Here is a 21,998-nt window from a genome sequence, read left to right as displayed (position 1 = left end):
ATGGTCTTGCCTAAAGGATTTTATGACCTTTTTAAAAATTAAGCTAAGGCTGAATCACCTGTAATTTTTTTAAGTATTAAATTATATTTTTAATACTTGTTAGATTTCATTCTTACTCATTTCTTTTACACAACACTTTACATGAATCATACCTTAATAATGTTACATTTTTATAATTTTTTTTAATTTATTTTATTTTTAGAGAGGGAAGGGAGGGAGATAGAGAGAGAGAGAAAAACATCAATGTACGGTTGCTGCGGGTTATGGCCTGCAACCCAGGCATGTACCCTGGCTGGGAATCGAACCTGGGACACTTTGGTCCCCAGCCCGCCCTCAATCCACTGAGCTACACCAGCCAGGGCTACATTTTTATAATTTTAATAAGAATTCTTTTTTTAATTATAATTTAAAATTAGCCCAGTTGTAGTTTATATTGAAAGTGTTATAATACGGCCCTGGCTGGTATAGCTTAGTGGATTGAGCATGGGCCTGCAAACCAAAGTGTCACTGGTTCGATTCCCAGTCAGGGCACGTGCCTGGGTTGCAGGCCATGTCCCTAGTAGGGGGTGCACTGGAGGCAACCATACATTGATGTTTCATTCCCCTTCTGTCTCCCTCCCTTTCTCTCTAACAATACATAACTAAAATCTTTTTTAAAAAAGAAATCTCTTTTTTTAAAAAGCGTCATAATACCTTTAAATGCTTCCTCTAATTTCATCTGGCAAATTGTGGGAAAAATTTTTTGCAGAATTGTTATGCCTTAATAAATGTTTCTATTTTCCATTATTAGTAAGAATTATGAAGCAAAAATCACTTATATTGACTCAGAATTAAAAACCAATTTTTGTAAAAGCATTTTTTAAGGACTGTTGAGCAGAATATTCTTAAAAATTTGCCTTCCCACATTGATTAATTCACTAGAGAAATTTATTCAGGATTATGTATCAAAAAATTAAGAATCTCTATGAAGATAACTTTTATGCAATCAGGAACAAAATCAGAAGCAGCAGCAGGTACATGAGAAACATACATTTTTCAATTTATGCTTCCTCATGGTTCTCTTGGAAATCCTCTGGAACTGTTTAGAAGACTGAAGAATTTCATCCCCTAGAAACACACTGTTGAAGCTCAGCGTGTCTCTGGGCGAGTAACTTCATGGACTTACCAGTCACTGTTTCTATGAGGTCATCCACCTATGACATGGAGATACGATGAAATGAAGCCATGTGTTGGAAAAGCTTGTCAAAAACCTAAGGACTGGTTGTTTTTCCTGAGAGATGAGTTCAGGAATTAGTGGATATTTTGCAAATATCAAAGCATTATTCTAATTCAAGTCATAGAAAATATCTTAAAAACTTACATATACCACCTAGTCGTAAAGATGTCTCATTCCTTCTCCAAAGCGTCCTATGTGCATGCCTTTATTTTAATTGAATTCACTTGGTATTTATCAGGCACATAACATCATTCTAGGTGTCCTTAGCTGTCCTTCAGCCACTTTCAAAATGCCCCCTACTAACATTATTTCTTAATGGTAATCATTAATTTCATCTCCCATTCCTGCTGTCCCACAGGGCTGTGCATCCACTTAAACCTGACCTTCTGATGCTTCTGAAACACAAAAGTGAAAGCCTTTGTCCACTACCTGCATTTGAAGCTTTCCTACTGTTAAATCTGATTTTTGGAGGATGTTTTCCATGCTGTGTTTTTTCTTTTTTAAGTACTGGAATAAAAATGCAAAAACATCAGATTAGGAAGTGCCAACATTATTTTTGTGACAGTACTTAAATAAGAATTCTCACCCTTGGGCATAGTCTCTTATACACTAAACATTTGCCACGTAACAATGTTGAGCTGGTGACCATATTCAGATTATTCTTCACATCCTGTATATCTCCTTTGTGCCCAGAACTCTCTTTGAAGAGATCTATAGGGTGCGGAGAAATGAGATTGTCTGGTTCTGAAAGAATATACAGTGTCAGGAAAAAAGCAGGTCATTCATAAGCAGAAGAAACTGCCTGTGCAGCTGCTGAGCATAGTGAGTGTGGAGCTCCTATGGACCAGTGCCACAGAAAGCTCATTATCACTGGATCCAGTTGTTAATTTGGTCTTTCTTTTTTCTGTAGGTTTCCTTATTTTCATGAAAGACATGTCTCCAAACATAAAAAGGAACCTCTGCATTCTTCTTTTAAATATATTTTATTGATTATGCTATTACAGTTGTCCCATTTTCCCCCTTCACTCCCCTCCACCCTGTACACCCTCTCCCACCTACTTACTCCCTTTAGTTCATGTCCATGTGTCATAAGTTCTTCAGCTTCTACATTTCTCATACTATTCTTACCCTCCCCCTGTCTATTTTCTACCTACAATCTATGCTACTTATTCTCTGTACCTTTTCCCTGTCTCTCTTCCTCCCACTCCCCTGTTTCTAACTCTCCATGTGATCTCCATTTCTCTGGTTCTGTTCCTGTTCTAGTTGTTTGCTTAGTTTCTTTTGGTTTTGCTTTAGGTGTGGTTGTTCATAATTGTGAGTTTGCTGTCTCCTTTTACTATACATGTTTTTTTTTTAATCTTCTTTTCTTAGATAAGTCCCTTTAACATTTCATAAAATAAGGGTTTGATGGTGATGAACTCCTTTAACTTGACCTTATCTGGGAAGCACTTTATCTGCCCTTCCATTCTAAATGAAAGCTTTGCTGGATAGAGTAATCTGGGATATAGGTCCTTGTCTTTCATGACTTGGAATACTTCTTTCCAGCCCCTCTTGCCTGTAAGGTCTCTTTTGAGAAATCAGCTGACAGTCTGATGGGAACTCCTTTGTAGGTGACTATCCCCTTATCTCTTGCTGCTTCTAGGATTCTCTCCTTCATTTTTACCTGGGCTAATGTAATTATGACGTGCCTTGGTGTGTTTCTTCTCGGGTCCAACTTCTTTGGGACTCTGAGCTTCCTAGACTTCCTGGAAGTCTATTTCCTTTGCCAGAATGAGGAAGTTCTCCTTTATTATTTGTTCAAATATGTTTTCAATCTGTTGCTCTACCTCTTCCCCTTCTGGTACCCCTGTAATTCAGATGTTGGAACGTTTAAAGATGTCCTGGAGGTTCCGAAGCTTCTCCTTGTTTTTTTTAATTCTTAGTTCTCCATTCTTTCCTGTTTGGTTGTTTCATTCTTCCTTCTGGTCCACTCTATTGTTTTGAGTCCCAGTTTCCTTCCCATCGCTATTGGTTCCCTGTGCATTTTCCTTCATTTCTTTTATGGTAACCTGCATTTGTTCATCTAATTTGTGACCAAAATCAACCAATTCTGTGAGCTTCCTGATCACCAGTGTTTTGAACTGTGCATCTGGTAGGTTAGCTATCTTTTGGTCACTCAAAAGGATGAGTTCTGGGACACTGATTTGTTCTTCTGTTTGAGCCATCTCTCTCTCTCTCTCTCTCTTTTTTTTTTTTTTGAGGGTCTGGTCACTCCTGTTACAGTGAGGGGCAGAGTCTTAGGTGTTCACCAGGGCTGGGCACCCCAGTCGCTAGATTGTGATGTTGTATGTGAGGGCAGGTTCGAGAGGGAACAATGGCGGTAGCTCCATTCTCCATGGGACTTCAGTCCCTTTCCTGGGATCCTGGGTTGTGCGCTCTGCCCTGGTCCCCAATCACTGCCTCACTGGGTCTGCCAGTTGCTGCTTTCATACTCAGGGTCCACCCGCTGCAATCTTGCACGCCCCAGATGCCTTACACACTCCCGGTTGCCATATGTGCCCAACTCTCCCTGTTCTCCGCGCCTCGACCCGAGCCCGGCTACTCGTCTCTGCCCCTCCTATTGGTCTAGATGAACAGGTCTATTTCAACTTCTTGGCTGTCCGACTTCCATTCAGATAAATTTTCTGTCAGTTCTGGGTGCTATTCTGCCTCTAAATTGTTGTTCCAATCTTGGTTGTGTGTGGAGGTACGGTGTGTCCACCTATGCCTCCATCTTGGCTGGAAGTCGAAGCTGTGCATTCTCTTCACAGCATGCCTGATTTTTTCCCTCTCGTCCCTGGTGTGCTGGTTTCAAGTACCTGTTCTAGTAGTATTGCTATTAGTAATCATTCCTAGGTCATGGCTCCTGGCCAATATGCCCTTTTTGGTCTCATTGTGTTCACTCTTCCCCTTCTGTCTAATAAACAACATTAGGATGATTGTAAGACCTACATAAAGTAGGATATGAGACCATACCTGGTTCCCAGCTTTTGACTGGTGAGGGAGTTTACAAATGAGTCAGCTGAGCTGAGTACAAGCTTGCCCAAGCTCAAATGTTGCTTGCAGTACCTCCTCCAATCTGTATATAGTTGGACTCCTCACTTCTCTCTCATAAAATTCAGTACTTTTTTGCCTATGAAGTACTTACCACCCTTGGTAATTACTAAGTTACTTGTGTGTTGTTCAATTCTAGTAATATAATGTCAAATGCCTGGAAAGGCCAGGCAGGTTTTGTAAAACAGAACCAATGAGGCTGGTGTGAACTGGAGAGAACATGCCTTAAGCAAAGGGAGCAGTCTCTGCACAGCTCCTGCTGTTGCCATGAGGAACTGGGAGCCTAGAGTTTACATGTCTTCCTGTTTTTCAAAAGAAAGCTGAAAATTCAGATTTTTATTTGAAATAACCTAATTTTTAAATGTGGGCAATTTAAATATTTTTTAGAATATTTTGTGAGCTAAACAAAACCTTCCTATACCCAGTAGATAACATTTTATTTAATTTTGTAAAATAAATTTTTTCCTGCTTTTTGTTCAGCAGTTTTACTTGAGCCTTTGTGGCCCAACTGATCCCAAAAGAATGGGTTCATATGCAGGGAGCAGGAGCCTACAAGTGTATGGAGACAGGCTGGCCCTTGACAGACAGCCAGGTCTTGTGCCCTGTTGGTTACTGCCTCTGAGAGTTTTGGGGTGAGGCAAGGACTTGAGGAGCCACTTGGTTTCTGCCCTTATACAGATTGGGCTCTGTTCTAGAAGGGCTAATTTCCACTGCTCCAGGGTCTAGGAAGGAGGGGAAGACCCAACTTCCTTGTGGGTATCATAGGGGGTCCCAGTGAGTGTTGGGCTGGAGGGTCCTGGGGCCCTGGGGCCTCTGTGTCATTGGGGTACTCCATCCTCTCAAGATAAACATCTTTAGGAACAGGTCCACAGCCACCGTTTTCCCTGGCTGGAAGAGGGTGCCTTTCACCTGGTTAAACAGGGCTCTGAAAAGATCTACAAAATTGCCCTTGGACATCTGGAGCCACTTGATGTTCTAAGCTCTGTGGACAGCCAGGGTCACTTTGGGATACAGGTGGGTTCCAGGTGGGTACAGGATAGCAATGAGCTGCTGGAAAACCAGTGTGCTCACCATAGCAGGGACCAGATCCTCCACTATTCAGTGGTGGAACTCAGCATTGCTCAACTCATTGTTGTGGGTCTTCACCCAGGCAACCGTCACAACCTTCTGGCACAGCTCAGTCCCCATGCTCTCTTCACCTTCCAGGTCAGGGCCAGGCCAATGGTGTCAGCACCTCAGACACATCCAGCACTGTATTCCTCATGTCCAGCTGATCCAGCCCTAGATGACTGTGTAGAGCACTTCAGCAGTAGGGCTGTTTACCTGGAAGGTGTGAGAGGAAATCTGGAAGATCAACCCCAGCATATGTTTGTGGATATGCTGGTCCCCAGCCATGCACTCCAGAGGCAGGCCCTTTCAGCTGGAAGTCTTTTACTGTCCTTCCTTCATGAAGTAGAGACAAGTAACTCCACTGGCCTTACCCAGCTCCACTACAAAGTGCTGCACCAAGGAGGCCTTTGGCCCTGCCAGCTCCTCAGGGCTCAGTCTCTGAGGGTGGAAGTCAGTGGCTATGGCTTGGCCCCAGACAGTTAGTGCATACAGTCAGCTTCTTCCAGTGGTATGAGAATGTCTCTGGGTCATATGCCAAGTACTAAGTAGACTGGGTGAATTCCTGGAAGGCCTTTACTACCTACTTGGTGGCCTCACGGATGTGCATGGTGCCAAAGGGGGCTACCCCAGTACATGTCTGTGTACTCTCCTAGCCACAGCTGACAGTGTTGTCCCTCTGTCTACCTGATGCCCATCAGAAACTCAAACTTGTTATGACGCTCAGTCTGCTGGGGTGACAACCTGACCCCCTGCAGAAGACAGCAGGCTTTGTTGTGCTTGTGCCTTAGCAGGGCAGCAAGACATAATTGGTATTCCCAATTTCCTTGGCAAGCTTCTGCAGCACCTGTTCACACTCTAGTCATTTCCAATTAAGCTGCTTAGCATAGGATACAGTCCAAAGAGGGGTCACTACCTCTGCCATGCATCTGCACACTGACTCTTCCTCATGTTGCCTCTTCCTGGTCTTGGGTTCAGCCTTGGGCCTGACCAGGCACATGCTGAGAGGGTGGCCCTTCCAGAGGACATTGTGCAGCACACACAAGGCCTTGTCTCACTCAGTGGTGCTGTGGAATGTCACAAAGGCACAGAAAGTTGCCCAAAGAATTTATTCTTGTGCAGCTGCAGACCAAAGTGGACCAGAAAATGCCTGACCTCACTGAAGCTGACATGTGAAGCATATTCTGCAGCTCCAACTTGAAGCTCTCCAAAGTGAGTAAGTCCCTGATGCAGGTGTAGAGCACAGGCTAAGGCCCTGACTCTGCAGCCACCCCAGACTCTTCTTCCTCTTCCCCTTTGTGGGGGGCTAACAAATGAGTAGATGCCCAGGGCACTACTGCTGTCCTGGCTGCAGCCCTTACATTGGCCCCGGGCATTCATTGTGAAGCTTGTCATTCATCATCTGGTCAGTCAACTGCCTGGATTGAGGGCCTCATGAGGGCTGCCTCTACTGGCTCACCCTGGGTCTGATGCACCATTTGACCATGTGGGGGTAGGACTGAACCCTCTGTACTCAGGTCCAGGTTTCAGGCATGGGGTGCACCACTCACTGGCCAGGGGACCATGCCAGCTGCTTATCTCCCTACCATTCTCCCATTGGCCAGTTCATGCAGATGTGTCAGCACCTGATGTAATGTTTTTGATGAACAGAAATTCTTAGTTTTCATATAGCCAATATATCTGTAACAGGAAATGAATACACTATACTTATATAAAGATACCAGTATTAACCTTAGTAAATATCAAACCCAGCTTATTACTCTAGTTTTTCCCTCAAAACTAGAGCTGGAGTGTTCTGAGTTTCTTTCTAAGTACACTTTATAGCTCAGCAGTGACAGTTCCTGTGTGAACCTAAGGAGCAGCCTGACCTCAAGGTCCTGGTTTAGGAATTCAACTGACAAAAACCCAGGTGGCCAACTCAGAGATGTTGACCGTGAAAATTCATACTGTGACCTGCATGTCCACAGCCCCTCCCCTTACTTCCACCTTCCTTTCTCATCAACCAGCACTTGCACATCCTCACTCCTGGGAAGTTTTCCCCTCCCAAATTCCAACTAACTCCCCTAAGAACCACTGGCTTGACCAGAGATGGCAAAATGGGCTTTGGGACAAGATTCCTCCATCTTCTGGGCTGGTGGCATTTGAAATAAACCATGTTGCTTTTTCACCAATACCTGTCTCATGTGTTGGGCATTCATTGTGGCAGGTAGCTAGTCCTGTGTTCCGTTACACATCCATCTTTTCCTTTGTGGTGAATGATGTGTTCTAAGAAGCCTTTCTCTATACTGAAATCATGAAGATATTCTTATTGTCCTTAAAAAGTTTTAAGTTTTAGCCCTGGCTGGCATAGCTCAGTGGATTGTGTGCAGGCTGCAAACCAAAGCATCGCAGTTCTATTCCCAGTCAGGGCACATGCCTGGGTTGCAGACCACGGCCCCCAGCAACTGCACACTGATGTTTCTCTCTCTCTCTCTTTCTCCCTCCCTTCCCTCTCTAAAAATAAATAAATAAAATCTTTTAAAAAGTTATAAAGAAGTTTTAAGTTTTTACCTGTTTCACAGAGATCTACAACCCAACAGAAACTAAGCTTGCATTTGGTGTGAGATAGGGATTAAATTTCATCTTTCCCTCCATCTCTGCCTGTCTCAGCACCATTTATTCAAATGATTATTCTTATTCCTCTACAGTGCCATAGTTTAATGTCTATCTCTTCTATTAAACTGTAGAATCCCACAAAATAGGATCATGTCCATAGGATCACCCTTGTAGCCCCCAACCTAGGAATTGCCCAGCACATAATAGGAATACAATAAATATGAACCTTGCATGACAGAAGCCAGATTCAAAAGTAATGTTGGTCCACTCTGACAGTGATGTTTTAGAGTGGTGCTTTTTAATTAAACTTTCTGTGAAAACAAAAATGTTCTTTATCTGTGTTGCCACTAGCCACATATTTACTGAGTACATGAAATGTACCTAGTGCAATAAAAAAGTGAATATTTATATTTTAAAAAGTTATTTCTAATAATATTTATTTATTTATTTATTTATTTATTTATTTATTTTTAAAGAGAGGAAGGAAGGGAGGGAGGGAGAGAAGGAGAGAAACATCAATCTGTGATTGCCTCTCATGTACCCCCCACCGGGAACCTAGCTCACAACCTAGGCATGTGCCCCAACTGGGAATTGAACCACATTCCCTTGGTTCGAAAGCCCATGCTCAGTCCACTGAACTACACAGGCTGGGCTGAATATTTAATTTAATTTTAATTAACAAATAGTCACCTGTAGCTATTGACTGCCATATTGAATGTTACAATTGGCCCTTAGCATAATAATTAATGAGCAAGGACTCTAGAGCCAGATCTTTCTGAGTTAGAAGCCTGATTCTGCCACTTGTCTAGACAAATTATTAACCTCTATGCCATCTCCAAACTAAGGATAACATGGCCATACCTTATAGGACTATTCTAAGAATTATCTGATAAGTTGATATACTTTTTATCCTCACTGAAGGATATGTTTTTATTGCTTTTAGAGAGATAGGAAGGAAGGGAGAGAGAGAGAGAAATATTGGTGAGAGAAACATCAATTGTTTTTCTCCCATATGCTTCCTGACCAGGCATGGAACCTGCAACCTAGCTGTATGTCCTGACCAGGAATTGAATCAGCAACCTTTTGGTGTATGAGATGATGCTTCAACCAATTAGGCCACCCGTCCGGGGCCAATAAGTTGATATTTTTAAAGCACCTAGAATAGGGCCTAGAATATAGTTAACTTTATGTAAATGTTTGTTATATTTAAAATAATAATAGTTCAGACTGAGCAATTAAGGCTCAAATTTACATACCTACAGATAAATACAAGCATATGTTTGGACAATCATAGATGGTCTAGTGCTGCACTCTCTATACTACCTATACCTGTGACCATTTACATCTTAATTTCAAATAAAATGAAATAAAATTAAAAATTCAGTTCCTCAGTTGCACTGGCAACATGTCAGTCTGAAAATCCGGACATAGCTAGTGCCTACTATATTGGCCAAATGCACACTTGAATCTTCAAAGAAAGTTCTGCTGGGCAGTACTGGTCTAGTGAATGCTCTCCACATGACATGCATGATAGGCCAGATACTGGTATACTAACTTGGTATTTGAACAGTTAAAATAGTAATATAGAGCAGTAAACTCTATTGTTGCCCAGGTTGTAGTAGAAACTAAACAGTTTGATCTCAGAAATGGAGGAATCAGACCTGATTAGCCTGTTTTCTGGACCCTAAATTTTTGGAAAGAGACGTAAACAGGAGATTGAACAGCTTTCTTATGAGGTGGACATGTGGTGGGAGAGAACCTGGCATTTATAACATTCTAAACATTAACTGTATGTGAGTCTTCAGAGGCCAATTTGTTTCAGCATTTTACAATACCTTCTGCAGTACTGAAGGAAGGGATGTCACAGAAAACCGTTTGGTAGTTCTCCTGGCCCAGAGGAGTGTATTTCCTTGGGTTATCTCCTGTCTCTGCTTCTACAACATCAAGTTTTATAGTTGCTTAGAGTGAAGGTGGGAGGGGCGGGGGGAGAAAAGAACCTGTAATGATCACAGTGATAAACATATTCTTCCTATTAGAAAGTATTCTGAAAAAGACAGCATCACATGTTGCCTTGGTAGTTTTTTCCTTAGGATTAAAAATTACACATGGATTTGCTTTTCTGTATCCTATGCTTTCTCTTGCCACATCTGCATTTTCTTGGGGTTGTGATATCAGTGTTAACAAGTCTTTCTGCCTTGGAGACTTCAGTTTGCCTTCTGTTGCTTTTCCTTTCAACTGTTGTGAAATTTGAAAAAGTAACCTGTAATATGTAAGACATCCCTGGAATATTTGTTGTTGGTTGAAGTAAATTTTAAATTTACCCATCAACAATGTGTCTCAAGTCTCAGGGGTTGACATACCATCCTAACAGAATTTCCCATAATCGAGGAGCCATGTGAACTATTTAATATTTTTATATTAATTCTATTCTTAACACAAGTATATTTCTAAAGAAAACTTTAAAATGCTACCACAAATCAAAAAGCAGTATCATAAATAGGCATTAAAATTAACATGGTAAAAACAAAACCATGTTCCTGGCTGTAGAAGGCACTAAACTTGAAGTTTATTAAAAAGAAGAGTAAAAGGCAGGAAATGAGAAATTTTCCTTGATGTGGTTAAAGAGATTGATGGGGGCAGTGGGCAAATGTGTTTGCAGTTTGCTCTGTGTCTCAGTGATTTGCTGTGCACAGCATCTCAAGTCACCTTGTCCTGCTTGAGGTCGGTAGATAAGGACACTCTCCCTGAGCCACAGCATCTAATCTTGGTGAATGGGGTCTCCACTTTCAAAGCAGGTGCTCAGCTCAGGGATTCTTTCGTCTCCCCCACCCTCTACTGTTTATCTCCTCGATCCCCACTGCTGTAACCACCAATGCTAATGTCATCCCTTGCCTGAATGAATATAAGAGTCTGTTTATTGTTCTTCCTGCATTTGCTCCTACCTTCCTCCAAACCAGTCTCCACTCTGCAGACTGAGCTATCTTTTTAAGACTCAAATCAGATTATATAAATCCCCAGGTTGCAAGTATTTGATGGTTTCTTATCATCCTTAGGAAAAGTAAAAAATTCTTAACAGGGCTGATAACACCTTTGCCTCCTCAGTCCTGGCTGGATTACTTTCATTTTTTCATTATGTCTGGTGCTTTCTTGATATTGGGATTGAACATGCTCTCCTTTTCCCTGGGACACAGTTCTGCTCATTCTTTTTTAATTTGACTCAAGGTGTCCTTCAGATCTCTATTGAGTTGCCCTTTCCTTGGGCAACTCAAAGGCCTCGAGGCCTTTCTGGAGCCTCCTCCCCTAAAGTAGCATGCATGACATGTTTTCATAGCACCCTGTGTTGTACTTTACATCAGATGCAACTGTCTGTATCATGTTAGAATGTCCCTGTGTGCTGTAACTCCACAGAAGTAGGGATCATGTCTGTTCTATCTGCTACCCTGTCCCTGAGGTGTGGCTGACGTGTAATATGTATTTAGCAAATATTGGTTGAAAACTGGTACGGGGAGAGCAATGGTGTTTGGGCTGTAGTTGAGACAAGGTTGTAATATTTTAGCTACAGTGTGAAGGACAAGCAGGTTTTCTGGAGAAATCTTAGTGTAGAGATTTGTTACTACAACTAAGATAAAAATAAGCCAATGCACAAAAATCAGGAAAAGGAATATGGTCTTCTGTCCCCTGCTGGACTCTCCAACCCCTGTTCCATTAATATAGAAGCATGTCCTCTGTTACTTTCAACAGAAAAAGGCAGATCACTCACTCCATACCAGGTAATTGATAGATGCTTGGATGTTTGCATAGTTACTGCTTTTCCCAGAAGAGTTTGTTTGAAAGGACAATCAGCCAACTTGAAGTAATCAGTTTTTCATTTTATTTTTTCTGGGAAAAGTACTCTCAAAGTTTTCACCCTCATCACTGTGTGAAATGTGAAAATATGTGTGGCTTCCCTGCATATGCAGAAGGGTTGTATATGTTCCCTGATGCTATGCTGTAAAGGATATTAAAAAGCTACAGGGGCTCTACAGGGCAGTGAAGCTATCCTGTATGATGTTGTCATGGTGGACACATGACACGACTTGATGAGTTTTTCAAACCCAAAGAACTGTGCAGGGCATAGAATGAACCCTAATATAAACTATGAACTTTAGTTCATGATAATAATATATCATTTAAGGACTCATCAATTGTGAGGGTGGGGTGAGAAAAGGGGTCATACTGGGACTAACTGTAGGTATTTTCTGCTCAATTTTTCCAGTAAATCTAAAAACTGCTCTAAAAAATAAGATCTATTAATTTTTAAAAGTGACAGAGAAGAGTGCAAGTATTAGTGGTATTGTTACCTACCACTCATAGGACCCCATAAATCAGCAATACTACCTTGCAAAAATGACAATGTTTTTCTTTAGATGTTGATTCTTCCATAAAGTACATGAGAAGTTGATACAATAGAATAAAATATCCTTTATAACTTATCAATCATAATTTTATTCATAGAATTCTCTCTATACCCTCTACTGTTGGAATTAGCCATCCCACTTTAGTTTGATTCCCTAGTACATGTGTATGTATACATGCCTACACACATACATATGTCTTTGTGTGTATATACAAGGTCTGGCAGAAGTACTGCCTGCTTGAGTGTGGTTGGTAGGACAATGATATGGATGTAATAATTTAGTTTTAATTTGAACATTTCACCTAAAATGCCATATGGTATGCTTGAGTGTGATATGGTTATGTTACAGAATTACATGCTTATTATTTTGTAATAAAAGATTTTATAATAAAAAAGGGGAGTTATTTGTTCCAGACCCTGTATAATTAAATAAAAAGGAGCTTTAACTAATTAAACCAGTGATCAATTGCACTGGGAGGTGCCTCAAAGGCAATCTAATTCAGAACTGTTTAAAATGTGTGTACATTCCAGTTACCTGGGGGTCTTTCCTTTTTTTTAATATATTTTATTGATTATGCTATTACAGTTGTCCCATTTTCCCCCTTCACTCCCCTCCACCCTGTACACCCTCTCCCACCTACTTACCCCCTTTAGTTCATGTCCATGTGTCATAAGTTCTTCAGCTTCTACATTTCTCATACTATTCTTACCCTCCCCCTGTCTATTTTCTACCTACAATCCATGCTACTTATTCTCTGCACCTTTTCCCCCTCTCTCCTCCTCCCATCCCCCATTTGCTAACCCTCCATGTGATCTCCATTTCTGTGGTTCTGTTCCTGTTCTAGTTGTTTGCTTAGTTTCTTTTGGTTTTGCTTTAGATGTGGTTGTTCATAATTGTGAGTTTGCTGTCCTTTTACTATATATGTGTTTTTTTTTAATCTTCTTTTCTTAGGTAAGTCCCTTTAACATTTCATAAAATAAGGGCTTGGTGATGATGAACTCCTTTAACTTGACCTTATCTGGGAAGCACTTTATCTGCCCTTCCATTCTAAATGAAAGCTTTGCTGGATAGAGTAATCTGGGATATAGGTCCTTGTCTTTCATGACTTGGAATACTTCTTTCCAGCCCCTCTTGCCTGTAAGGTCTCTTTTGAGAAATCAGCTGACAGTCTGATGGGAACTCCTTTGTAGGTGACTATCCCCTTATCTCTTGCTGCTTCTAGGATTCTCTCCTTCATTTTTACCTGGGCTAATGTAATTATGATGTGCCTTGGTGTGTTTCTTCTCGGGTCCAACTTCTTTGGGACTCTCTGAGCTTCCTGGACTTCCTGGAAGTCTATTTCCTTTGCCAGAATGAGGAAGTTCTCCTTTATTATTTGTTCAAATATGTTTTCAATCTGTTGCTCTACCTCTTCCCCTTCTGGTACCCCTGTAATTCAGATGTTGGAACGTTTAAAGATGTCCTGGAGGTTCCGAAGCTTCTCTTTGTTTTTTTTAATTCTTAGTTCTCCATTCTTTCCTGTTTGGTTGTTTCATTCTTCCTTCTGGTCCACTCTATTGTTTTGAGTCCCAGTTTCCTTCCCATCGCTATTGGTTCCCTGTGCATTTTCCTTCATTTCTTTTATGGTAACCTGCATTTGTTCATCTAATTTGTGACCAAAATCAACCAATTCTGTGAGCTTCCTGATCACCAGTGTTTTGAACTGTGCATCTGGTAGGTTAGCTATCTTTTGGTCACTCAAAAGGATGAGTTCTGGGACACTGATTTGTTCTTCTGTTTGAGCCATCTCTCTCTCTCTCTCTCTCTTTTTTTTTTTTTTTGAGGGTCTGGTCACTCCTGTTACAGTGAGGGGCAGAGTCTTAGGTGTTCACCAGGGCTGGGCACCCCAGTCGCTAGATTGTGATGTTGTATGTGAGGGCAGGTTCGAGAGGGAACAATGGCGGTAGCTCCATTCTCCATGGGACTTCAGTCCCTTTCCTGGGATCCTGGGTTGTGCGCTCTGCCCTGGTCCCCAATCACTGCCTCACTGGGTCTGCCAGTTGCTGCTTTCATACTCAGGGTCCACCCGCTGCAATCTTGCACGCCCCAGATGCCTTACACACTCCCGGTTGCCATATGTGCCCAACTCTCCCTGTTCTCCTCGCTGCAACCTGCGCCTGGCTGTTTGTCTCTGCCCCTCCTACCAGTCTGGATAAATGGGTCTATTTCAACTTCTTGGCTGTCCGACTTCCATTCAGATAAATTTTCTGTCAGTTCTGGGTGTTATTCTGCCTCTAAATTGTTGTTGTTCCAATCTTGGTTGTGCGTGGAGGTACGGTGTGTCCACCTATGCCTCCATCTTGCCAGAAGTCCTCGGGATCTTTCTAACATGCAGATGTTGACTTGGTAGACCTGGGTGGGGTTTGGGAGCTTGTATTTCAGACTAGTTCATCATTGGGTAGCAAGAAAATCCATCCTAATTTCATTGTTCCTTTTGGCCCCAACCCTTAACCATATATTGCCTGTGATTACCATTCTGTGAGAGCTTTCTCATTCTTGGTATGGAGAATAATCTTGGCAATGGAAGCTCCTTGACAACGGTAGGAAGAAGGCTCTGTGTGGTACCCTCTCCACTGACACTTGCGGGCTTGCATCTGTACTTGTATGACAACATCCTCTCCACCGAAGTCTTCACTTTGTCACATTTTCTTTCTGACTTGCTGGCTTTCATGAAATTCCATGTTGCTACTACTAGATGATTCCTCTTCGGGGACCAATGCATTTTGTTTTACTAAGTTGGTAGACACAGCTCTGTGCCATCTAAACAAAATAACATAATTCGTATTAAGGAAATTAAAAGCAAACATTTGAAATAATTAAAATCCAAGTTGTAAATATGAACAAACTGTACAATCCAGTGAATCAAGTCACAGAAAAATAAAGCCAAAGTAACTACTTGGTGTCTTGTCACTAAACTGTAGTAAGTGCATTCTGGCCACTATTTCATTTAATCCTCATAGTAGGAAGGTTATATTATCATCCTAATTTGACTAATGAGTAAACTGAGCCATAGAGAGATTAAATTAATTGACCAAGCACAAATGCAGATTTTAATCCTGGTGTGTGACTGGTAGAATATATTACCTCGTATTGACAAATTGGCAATCTTATTTCAATGATGGTTTGAGATAGTTTTTGCTGGATTTGGTGATTCTAAGGCTGCAGTGGTGAGAGATGAAAGAGTCGCTAGGGTAGTCAATAAAGAAATAGTTTCCAAGGTCCCATTTACAAAGAACATCCATTTGGAATAACTCTAAACACATAGTTCTAAAATTATAAATATTCACATACCATCTTCATCATCTTGGCATATTTTAGTAATGAAAATAAATAAAATTTCTGAATGCTTTCTATGTGCTAAACACTACTTTCTTCATGTGGATCACATAATTTAACCCTCATATGGTCATCTACCTTTTGAAAATAAGGAAATTAAAACTTGGAAAGATTAAATAACTTATGCCCAGCCAATCTGATTCCAAGGTCTGTGTTGTTACCCTCTGTGCTAGAGTGAACATCACCCATTTCATACCAGAATTTACCTAACATTGTTCCTCAATTAACAGATTTTTGTTAATCTTATCCAAAGCAGTACTACCCATAAAATCCCAGGGATTTAAAAAAACCATAGTTTTCATTTTCATTGTAGCTTCATAGGTAGTTGTAAGAAATAATATGTTAAGTTCTTTATATATTTTAGAGATTAAACCCTTGCCCAATGTATCATTGGCAAACATGTTTTCCCACACAGTCGGTTCCCCCTTTTCATTCTGATAATGTTTTCTTTAGGTGTGCAGAAGCATTTTAGTTTTATGTAGTCCCATTTGTTTATTTTTTCCTTTATTTCCCTTGCCCTAGGAGATATATAGGCAAAAATATTGCTACATGGAACATCTGAAATTTTCCTGCCTGTGTTTTCCTCTAGGACTTTAATAGTATCATTTATATTCAAGTCTTTTATCCATTTTGAGTTTATTCTAGTACATGGTATAGGTTGGTGGTCTAGTTTAATTTTTTTGCATGTACCAGTCCAGTTCTCCTAATACTGCTTACCGAAGAGACTGTCTTTTTTGTTTAAGAGATTTTATTTATTTATCTTTAGAGAGTGTGGAAGGAAGAAGAGAAGTACAGAAAAATCAATGTATGAGAGAAACATCGATGGGTTCCCTCCCAGCCTGCAACCTAGGCATGTGCCCCAACTGGAAATCAAACAGGCAACCTTTTGGTTCACAGTGTTCAATCCACTAAGCTTCACCAGCCAGGGTGAAAAGATTGTGTTTACTCCATTGTATGCTCATGTCCCCTTTGTCAAATATTAATTGACCATAGAGACATTGGTTTATTTCTGGGTTCCCTATCCTGTTCCATTTATATGTGTCTGTTCTTATCCCAATACCAGACTGTTTTTATTGTAGTGGACTTGTAGTATAGTTTGATATTGGGTATTGTGATCCTTCCTATTTTGTTTTTCTTTCTCAAGATTGCTGAGGCTATTTGGGGTCTTTGTTGGTTCCATATAAATTTCTGAAATACTTGTTCTAGATCTGTGAAATATGCCATTGGTGTTTTAATAGGAATTGTGTTGAATCTATAGATTGCTCAACACTGAGAAGACAAACAATCCAATTAAAAAAATGGGCCGAGGACCTGAACAGACACTTCTCCAAGGAGGACATACAGATGGCCCATAGACATATGAAAATATGCTTAACATCGCTGGCCATCAGATAGATGCAAATTAAAAGCACAGTGAGGTATCACCTCACACAGATCAGAATGGCCATCATAAACAAATCAACAAACAACAAGCTGGCAATGATGTGGAGAAAAGGAAACCCTAGCTCCCTGCACTGTTCCCTGCACTGTTGATGGGAATGCAGACTAGTACAGCCACTGTGGAAAACAGTATGGAGTTTCCTCAAAAAACTAAAACTGTCTTTTGACCCAGCAATTCTGTTGCTGGGATTATACCCTAAGAGTTTGGAATAACCAATTCAAAAGAATCTATGCACCCCTATGTTTGTACCAGTGCTATTTACAATAGCCAAGTGCTGGAAATAGCCTAAGTGCCCATCAGTAAATGAATGGATCAAAAAACTGTGGTACTTTAACAATGGAATACTATGCAGCAGAAAGAAAGAAGCTCCTTCCTTTTGCAACAGCCTGGATGGTTGTGGAGAGTATTATGTTAAGTGAAATAAGCCAGTCAGTGAAAGACAAATACCATGTGATCTCACCTGTAAGAGGAATCTAATGAACAAAATAAACCAACAAACAAAATAAAACCATAGGCATGGAAGCATGGAACAGACTGAGAATGCCCTGAGGGGAGGAGGAAGGGGGATAATGGTGGACAGAAGGGGAAGAGACTAGACAAAAAACATGTATGAATGACCCACAGACATAGACAACAGTTTGGGAATTGACTGTGGGAGCAGGGGTGAGGTGTGGGTGGGTGGGATGGGTGGAGGAGGACAATGGAGGAAAAATTGGGACAATTCTAATAGAAAAGTAAAAAATGATTTAAAAATATATGTTAAGCCTATTTTTTTTTTCAAAGAAATTCTCTGTGTACTCTTTATCCAGTTTCTCCCAATGGTAGCCTCTTACAAAACTATAACACATTATCATGACCAAAGTATTGACATTGACACTATCAAGATATACAACATGTTTATCACAATCAGAATCTTTTATGTTTTATAGCCACACCCACTTCCCCTCACCTCACATTTTCTTTAACATGTGGCAACCACTAAGTTGTCCTTCACATGTAAAATTTACATCTTTCACATAATGTTGTATAAATGAAATCATATAGTATATAACCTTTTGGGATTTACTTTTTTCACTCAGCATATTTCTCTGGAGACTGACTCACATTGGTGCATGTCAATAATTTGTTCTTTTATTGCTGAGTAGCATTTTATGATGTGGATGTACCACACTTTGTCTAACATTCACTCATTGGAAGACATTTGGGTTGTTTTCCATTCAGTGCTATTATAAATAAAGTTACAACCATTGTATACAGGTTTTTGTGTGAACATAAATCTTCTTTTCTTTGGGTGAAATCACAGGTTTTATATTATGTTATATCAAACAGGTACCTGTTTGTACCTGTAAAATTGGCACAAATAACACTGCTTTTTTATTATAAAATCTTTTATTACAAAATCATAAGCATGTAATTATGTAACACAATATCATACTCAAGCACACCTTTGACATTTTAGGTGAAATGTTCAAATTATAAATTATTACTCCCATATTATTACCGTACCAATGGCACTCAAGCAGGCCTTACTTCTGCTGGACCCTGGATATATTTCAAATGTGGATGTAAATATATTAGTAACCATTAAAATATGTTTTTTGTATACTATGTAAAATATCTCATATACCACCAGTAGCACATATACCATACTTCAGGAAAACACTGTTCAAAACTGGACTTAAGTTATCCAGTTTCTCTGTCATTACACATAGGAAGTATGTAAGAAAGACCCCAGGTGCCAGAGTTAAATGATCTTGGTTCAACCCAACAACACACTTCTTAGTTGTGTGATCTTGGATATGTTCTTTAACTTTGTAAGCTTCAGTTTTCTCATATGAAAATAGGCATACTATTCTCAGAAATGTGTGGATAAAAGAAAATAACTTATGTGCTTGGAACCTAACAAAACATTCAATCAATGATAGCTTTTAGTACCATTTGGATCAGATCTGTGTGGGGAAAAATGTAAAAGATGGGGGAGCACAAGGTAGAGGTCAAAAGAAGGGAGTTTTCCTGGGTTAGCAGAGTTCTACCAATTAACACACTGCAACTTCCAGAAGGTACAAGTCACATTTAGTCCTTAACAGTTGTGTATAAATACTCTAACAACTTTCTAGTAGATGGTAGTACAGTGTCCTGAGGAAGGAGTGCCATTTTCTAATTCACCCAAAAGTTATTTATGGGCTAGGATTAATCTTCCATAGACCCCTTTTAATAAAGCCATCTTTTTCTACTACTGTAAATACACACAAGCACACATATAAGACACTGAAAATACATTTTAGGAGGTTCAGGAACCCTGAAGGTCATCTGTGCAACCCCTCAGGTAAAAAGCCCAGTTCTAGTCTCTGAATCTCTAGGATGTGTCTCCCACTCCCATTGCCCCCACCCCATTCCTGATCTATTTATAACAATTAATGACAGTGGTTTTGCTTCAGGCACTAGGAATAGAACTGCTGCTACTTCTGTTATGCAAAGAATACTACCCTTCTTAAGTTTTTATATTACTTCATTAGTAGTGAATTTTTTCAGTTGTAGTGCTTCAACCTCTATTTCTTCATATAAGCGAACATATCTGCAAATTTCATTTTGTCCATGAAAGTTCAAAAGTTTAGTCTTTGATGCTTCTGGCTTCATGAAAACAGTTCATTTCTATGTGTCTGAGCTATTGCTAATGACCCTAGTAAGAAAGAAGCCAAAGAAATTGGAAAATAAATAATTTGACTTTCCACATTAAAATGTATTATGTTTTGAATATTTCATGCCTGTGTTCATGGTGTTGCCATGGTCAAGAAATAGCAGTTGTAAGCCAGTTTTCAGGTTATATTAAAGAGTATATACAGGTGAAATACAGTTAGTACATATCTTAGCAGCCCAAATTGCTGGGAAAAAGGAACAAAAGCATTGACCATGAACTCATCTTGAAAGCACTACTGAATTTTCAAAATAATATGGGTGATGTTTAAAACTCTGAGACTGAAATTAGTATCAAGTGTTTACTTTGGGGTCATATGCCATATTAAAACTCAAATTCAGGGGAAAGGGAAGGTTTTCCTCACTATAATAAAGACTTTTCTGATCACAAAATAAAGCTTCTTAGTCTAATGTCTAAAGGCAGTACCCTCTTCTTCCATCATACAGAGCCCTTATTTCCAAATGCAATGCTTAAAAAGATGCTACCTTTTCTAATGTCACAGGGAATATTGTTTAGTGTAAAATCCAAAGAAACTCACTCTGTGGAAAAGAAAGCAGTACCTTTCCATCCTCTTCCTTTTGAATGAGCCATTTTTTCTTCTGGGTTGCTGCCCAACTCTTTGGTACTGGCTAACTCTTCCATAACCAAACTTAAAGGGCTCTGGCTGATGGAGCCGAGGGCTGTCCATTGCTCTCAATGTCACCTGTAGTAGCAGTTTGGGGTATTTTTGGTTCTAGAGCTGACAAAGTTCAAAACAAAATTACCTGGTGACTTAGGCACTTTTAACTTCTGGACTATTTGGGATAAAATATGTAGGAGATTTTTGAAATTTCTTTTTTATTCCCTTCCAGGTGTTAGAGACTTCATCAGTGGGACTGGCCTTGTTCACCACTTCACAGAGGTCCCAAAAATGCACTTGGCAGAGCAGTGGGAAATTCCTGTTCACTTTGTGAAATAGGTGTTGCAGCTTCCTGGGCAAGGCAAATGCAGAAAAAGCTGACCTGCTTATCCACCCACCACCATTCTGGTTGGTAATAAAATAATCACACGCAAACTGATTATCACATTCAGCTGTACATGCTGACTTCCAGCGAGGAAAGAACCTGTAGTAACACAAACAATCCCAGCTTTTGTTAGATCTCTCAACTAGAGCTGACAATATTATTCATCCCAGAGATACACGTGGAAAGGCCAGTACTTATCTGGTCTTCTGAAACTGCACCCCAAGAATTATTTTATTATGTCTTGGAATTTTGTAGTGGTCTCTTAAAGCACATGGCTAAAAAAGTTGAGTACCTGGTCCACCCCTTCCTTCCAACATATCCCCTTTTATTTCATGGAAAAGAGCAAATTTTGTCTGGGTTGAAACTACTAACCACAAGGTGGCAGCAGACACTAGGATTTAATCCCATCACATGAGAGCTTGAGTTTTTCAGTCTGAAGTAACTGGATGTTAAGAAGGAAAAATCTAGAAAAAAAATCATTGGGAGATACAAAAATTACTCTGGTTATTGTGTTTGTATTCATCAGTAATCTGGAGCATGCTTCACAAACTTTCATGTGCACATGAATTACTTGGGGTCTTATTAAAATGCAGATTTCAATACAGTAGAGATGGGGTAGAATCTAATAATTTGCACTGCTAACAAACTCCTAGGTGATACTGATGATGCTGACCTACATGCTACACTTTGAGTAGCAAGCAAAGGCATTTTATGTTCTAGTACTGGGGAAAAAACTTAAAAATTCTCAAGAATTAAATATGTAACTTTGAGAAATAAGAGAGTTGGTTTGGGAGTTATACCTGGGTTCTTGTTACAGTTCAGTTGTGTGGCTTTCATCAATTCACTTAACCTATCTGCTTGTTTTCTCACCTGTAAATTAGGGATACTAACAGAGTCATAGGAGAATGGAGGCACGTGTTCTTTGAGAAACACTGAAACACAGCACACCTGATGTATTTTAGCAAAATGGGTGTGTGGTTCTACCTGGTCAGTTTCTCCTCATTCATTGTAATCCCCAGAGCACAATAAATAACAGGCTTATGAAGGAATAAATGAATGAATGAGCATTTTCCTTAATATGGCCCAATTCTTTTCA

At 40.1% G+C, this 21,998-nt stretch overlaps 1 protein-coding gene and 1 pseudogene across 1 annotated transcript; both read right to left on the bottom strand.

Annotated features, from left to right (window-relative positions):
• Nucleotides 1-43: 43 nt before the first annotated feature.
• Nucleotides 44-21,957, bottom strand: C7H3orf49 (chromosome 7 C3orf49 homolog). The gene is given in 9 exon segments (XM_036031659.1): nt 44-58; nt 1,031-1,115; nt 1,117-1,193; nt 1,646-1,717; nt 9,820-9,913; nt 9,915-9,948; nt 14,899-15,068; nt 15,070-15,186; nt 20,459-21,957. Coding segments are annotated over 9 exon segments (792 nt in total). The 5' UTR covers nt 20,587-21,957.
• Nucleotides 4,892-7,279, bottom strand: LOC114501965 (annotated as a pseudogene).
• Nucleotides 21,958-21,998: the final 41 nt, after the last annotated feature.

This window comes from Phyllostomus discolor, chromosome 7 (genome assembly GCF_004126475.2).
Source record: "Phyllostomus discolor isolate MPI-MPIP mPhyDis1 chromosome 7, mPhyDis1.pri.v3, whole genome shotgun sequence".
NCBI lineage: Eukaryota > Metazoa > Chordata > Mammalia > Chiroptera > Phyllostomidae > Phyllostomus > Phyllostomus discolor.
The sequence above is the reverse complement of the archived record's forward strand: the minus strand, read 5'-3'. Positions and strand labels throughout refer to the sequence as shown.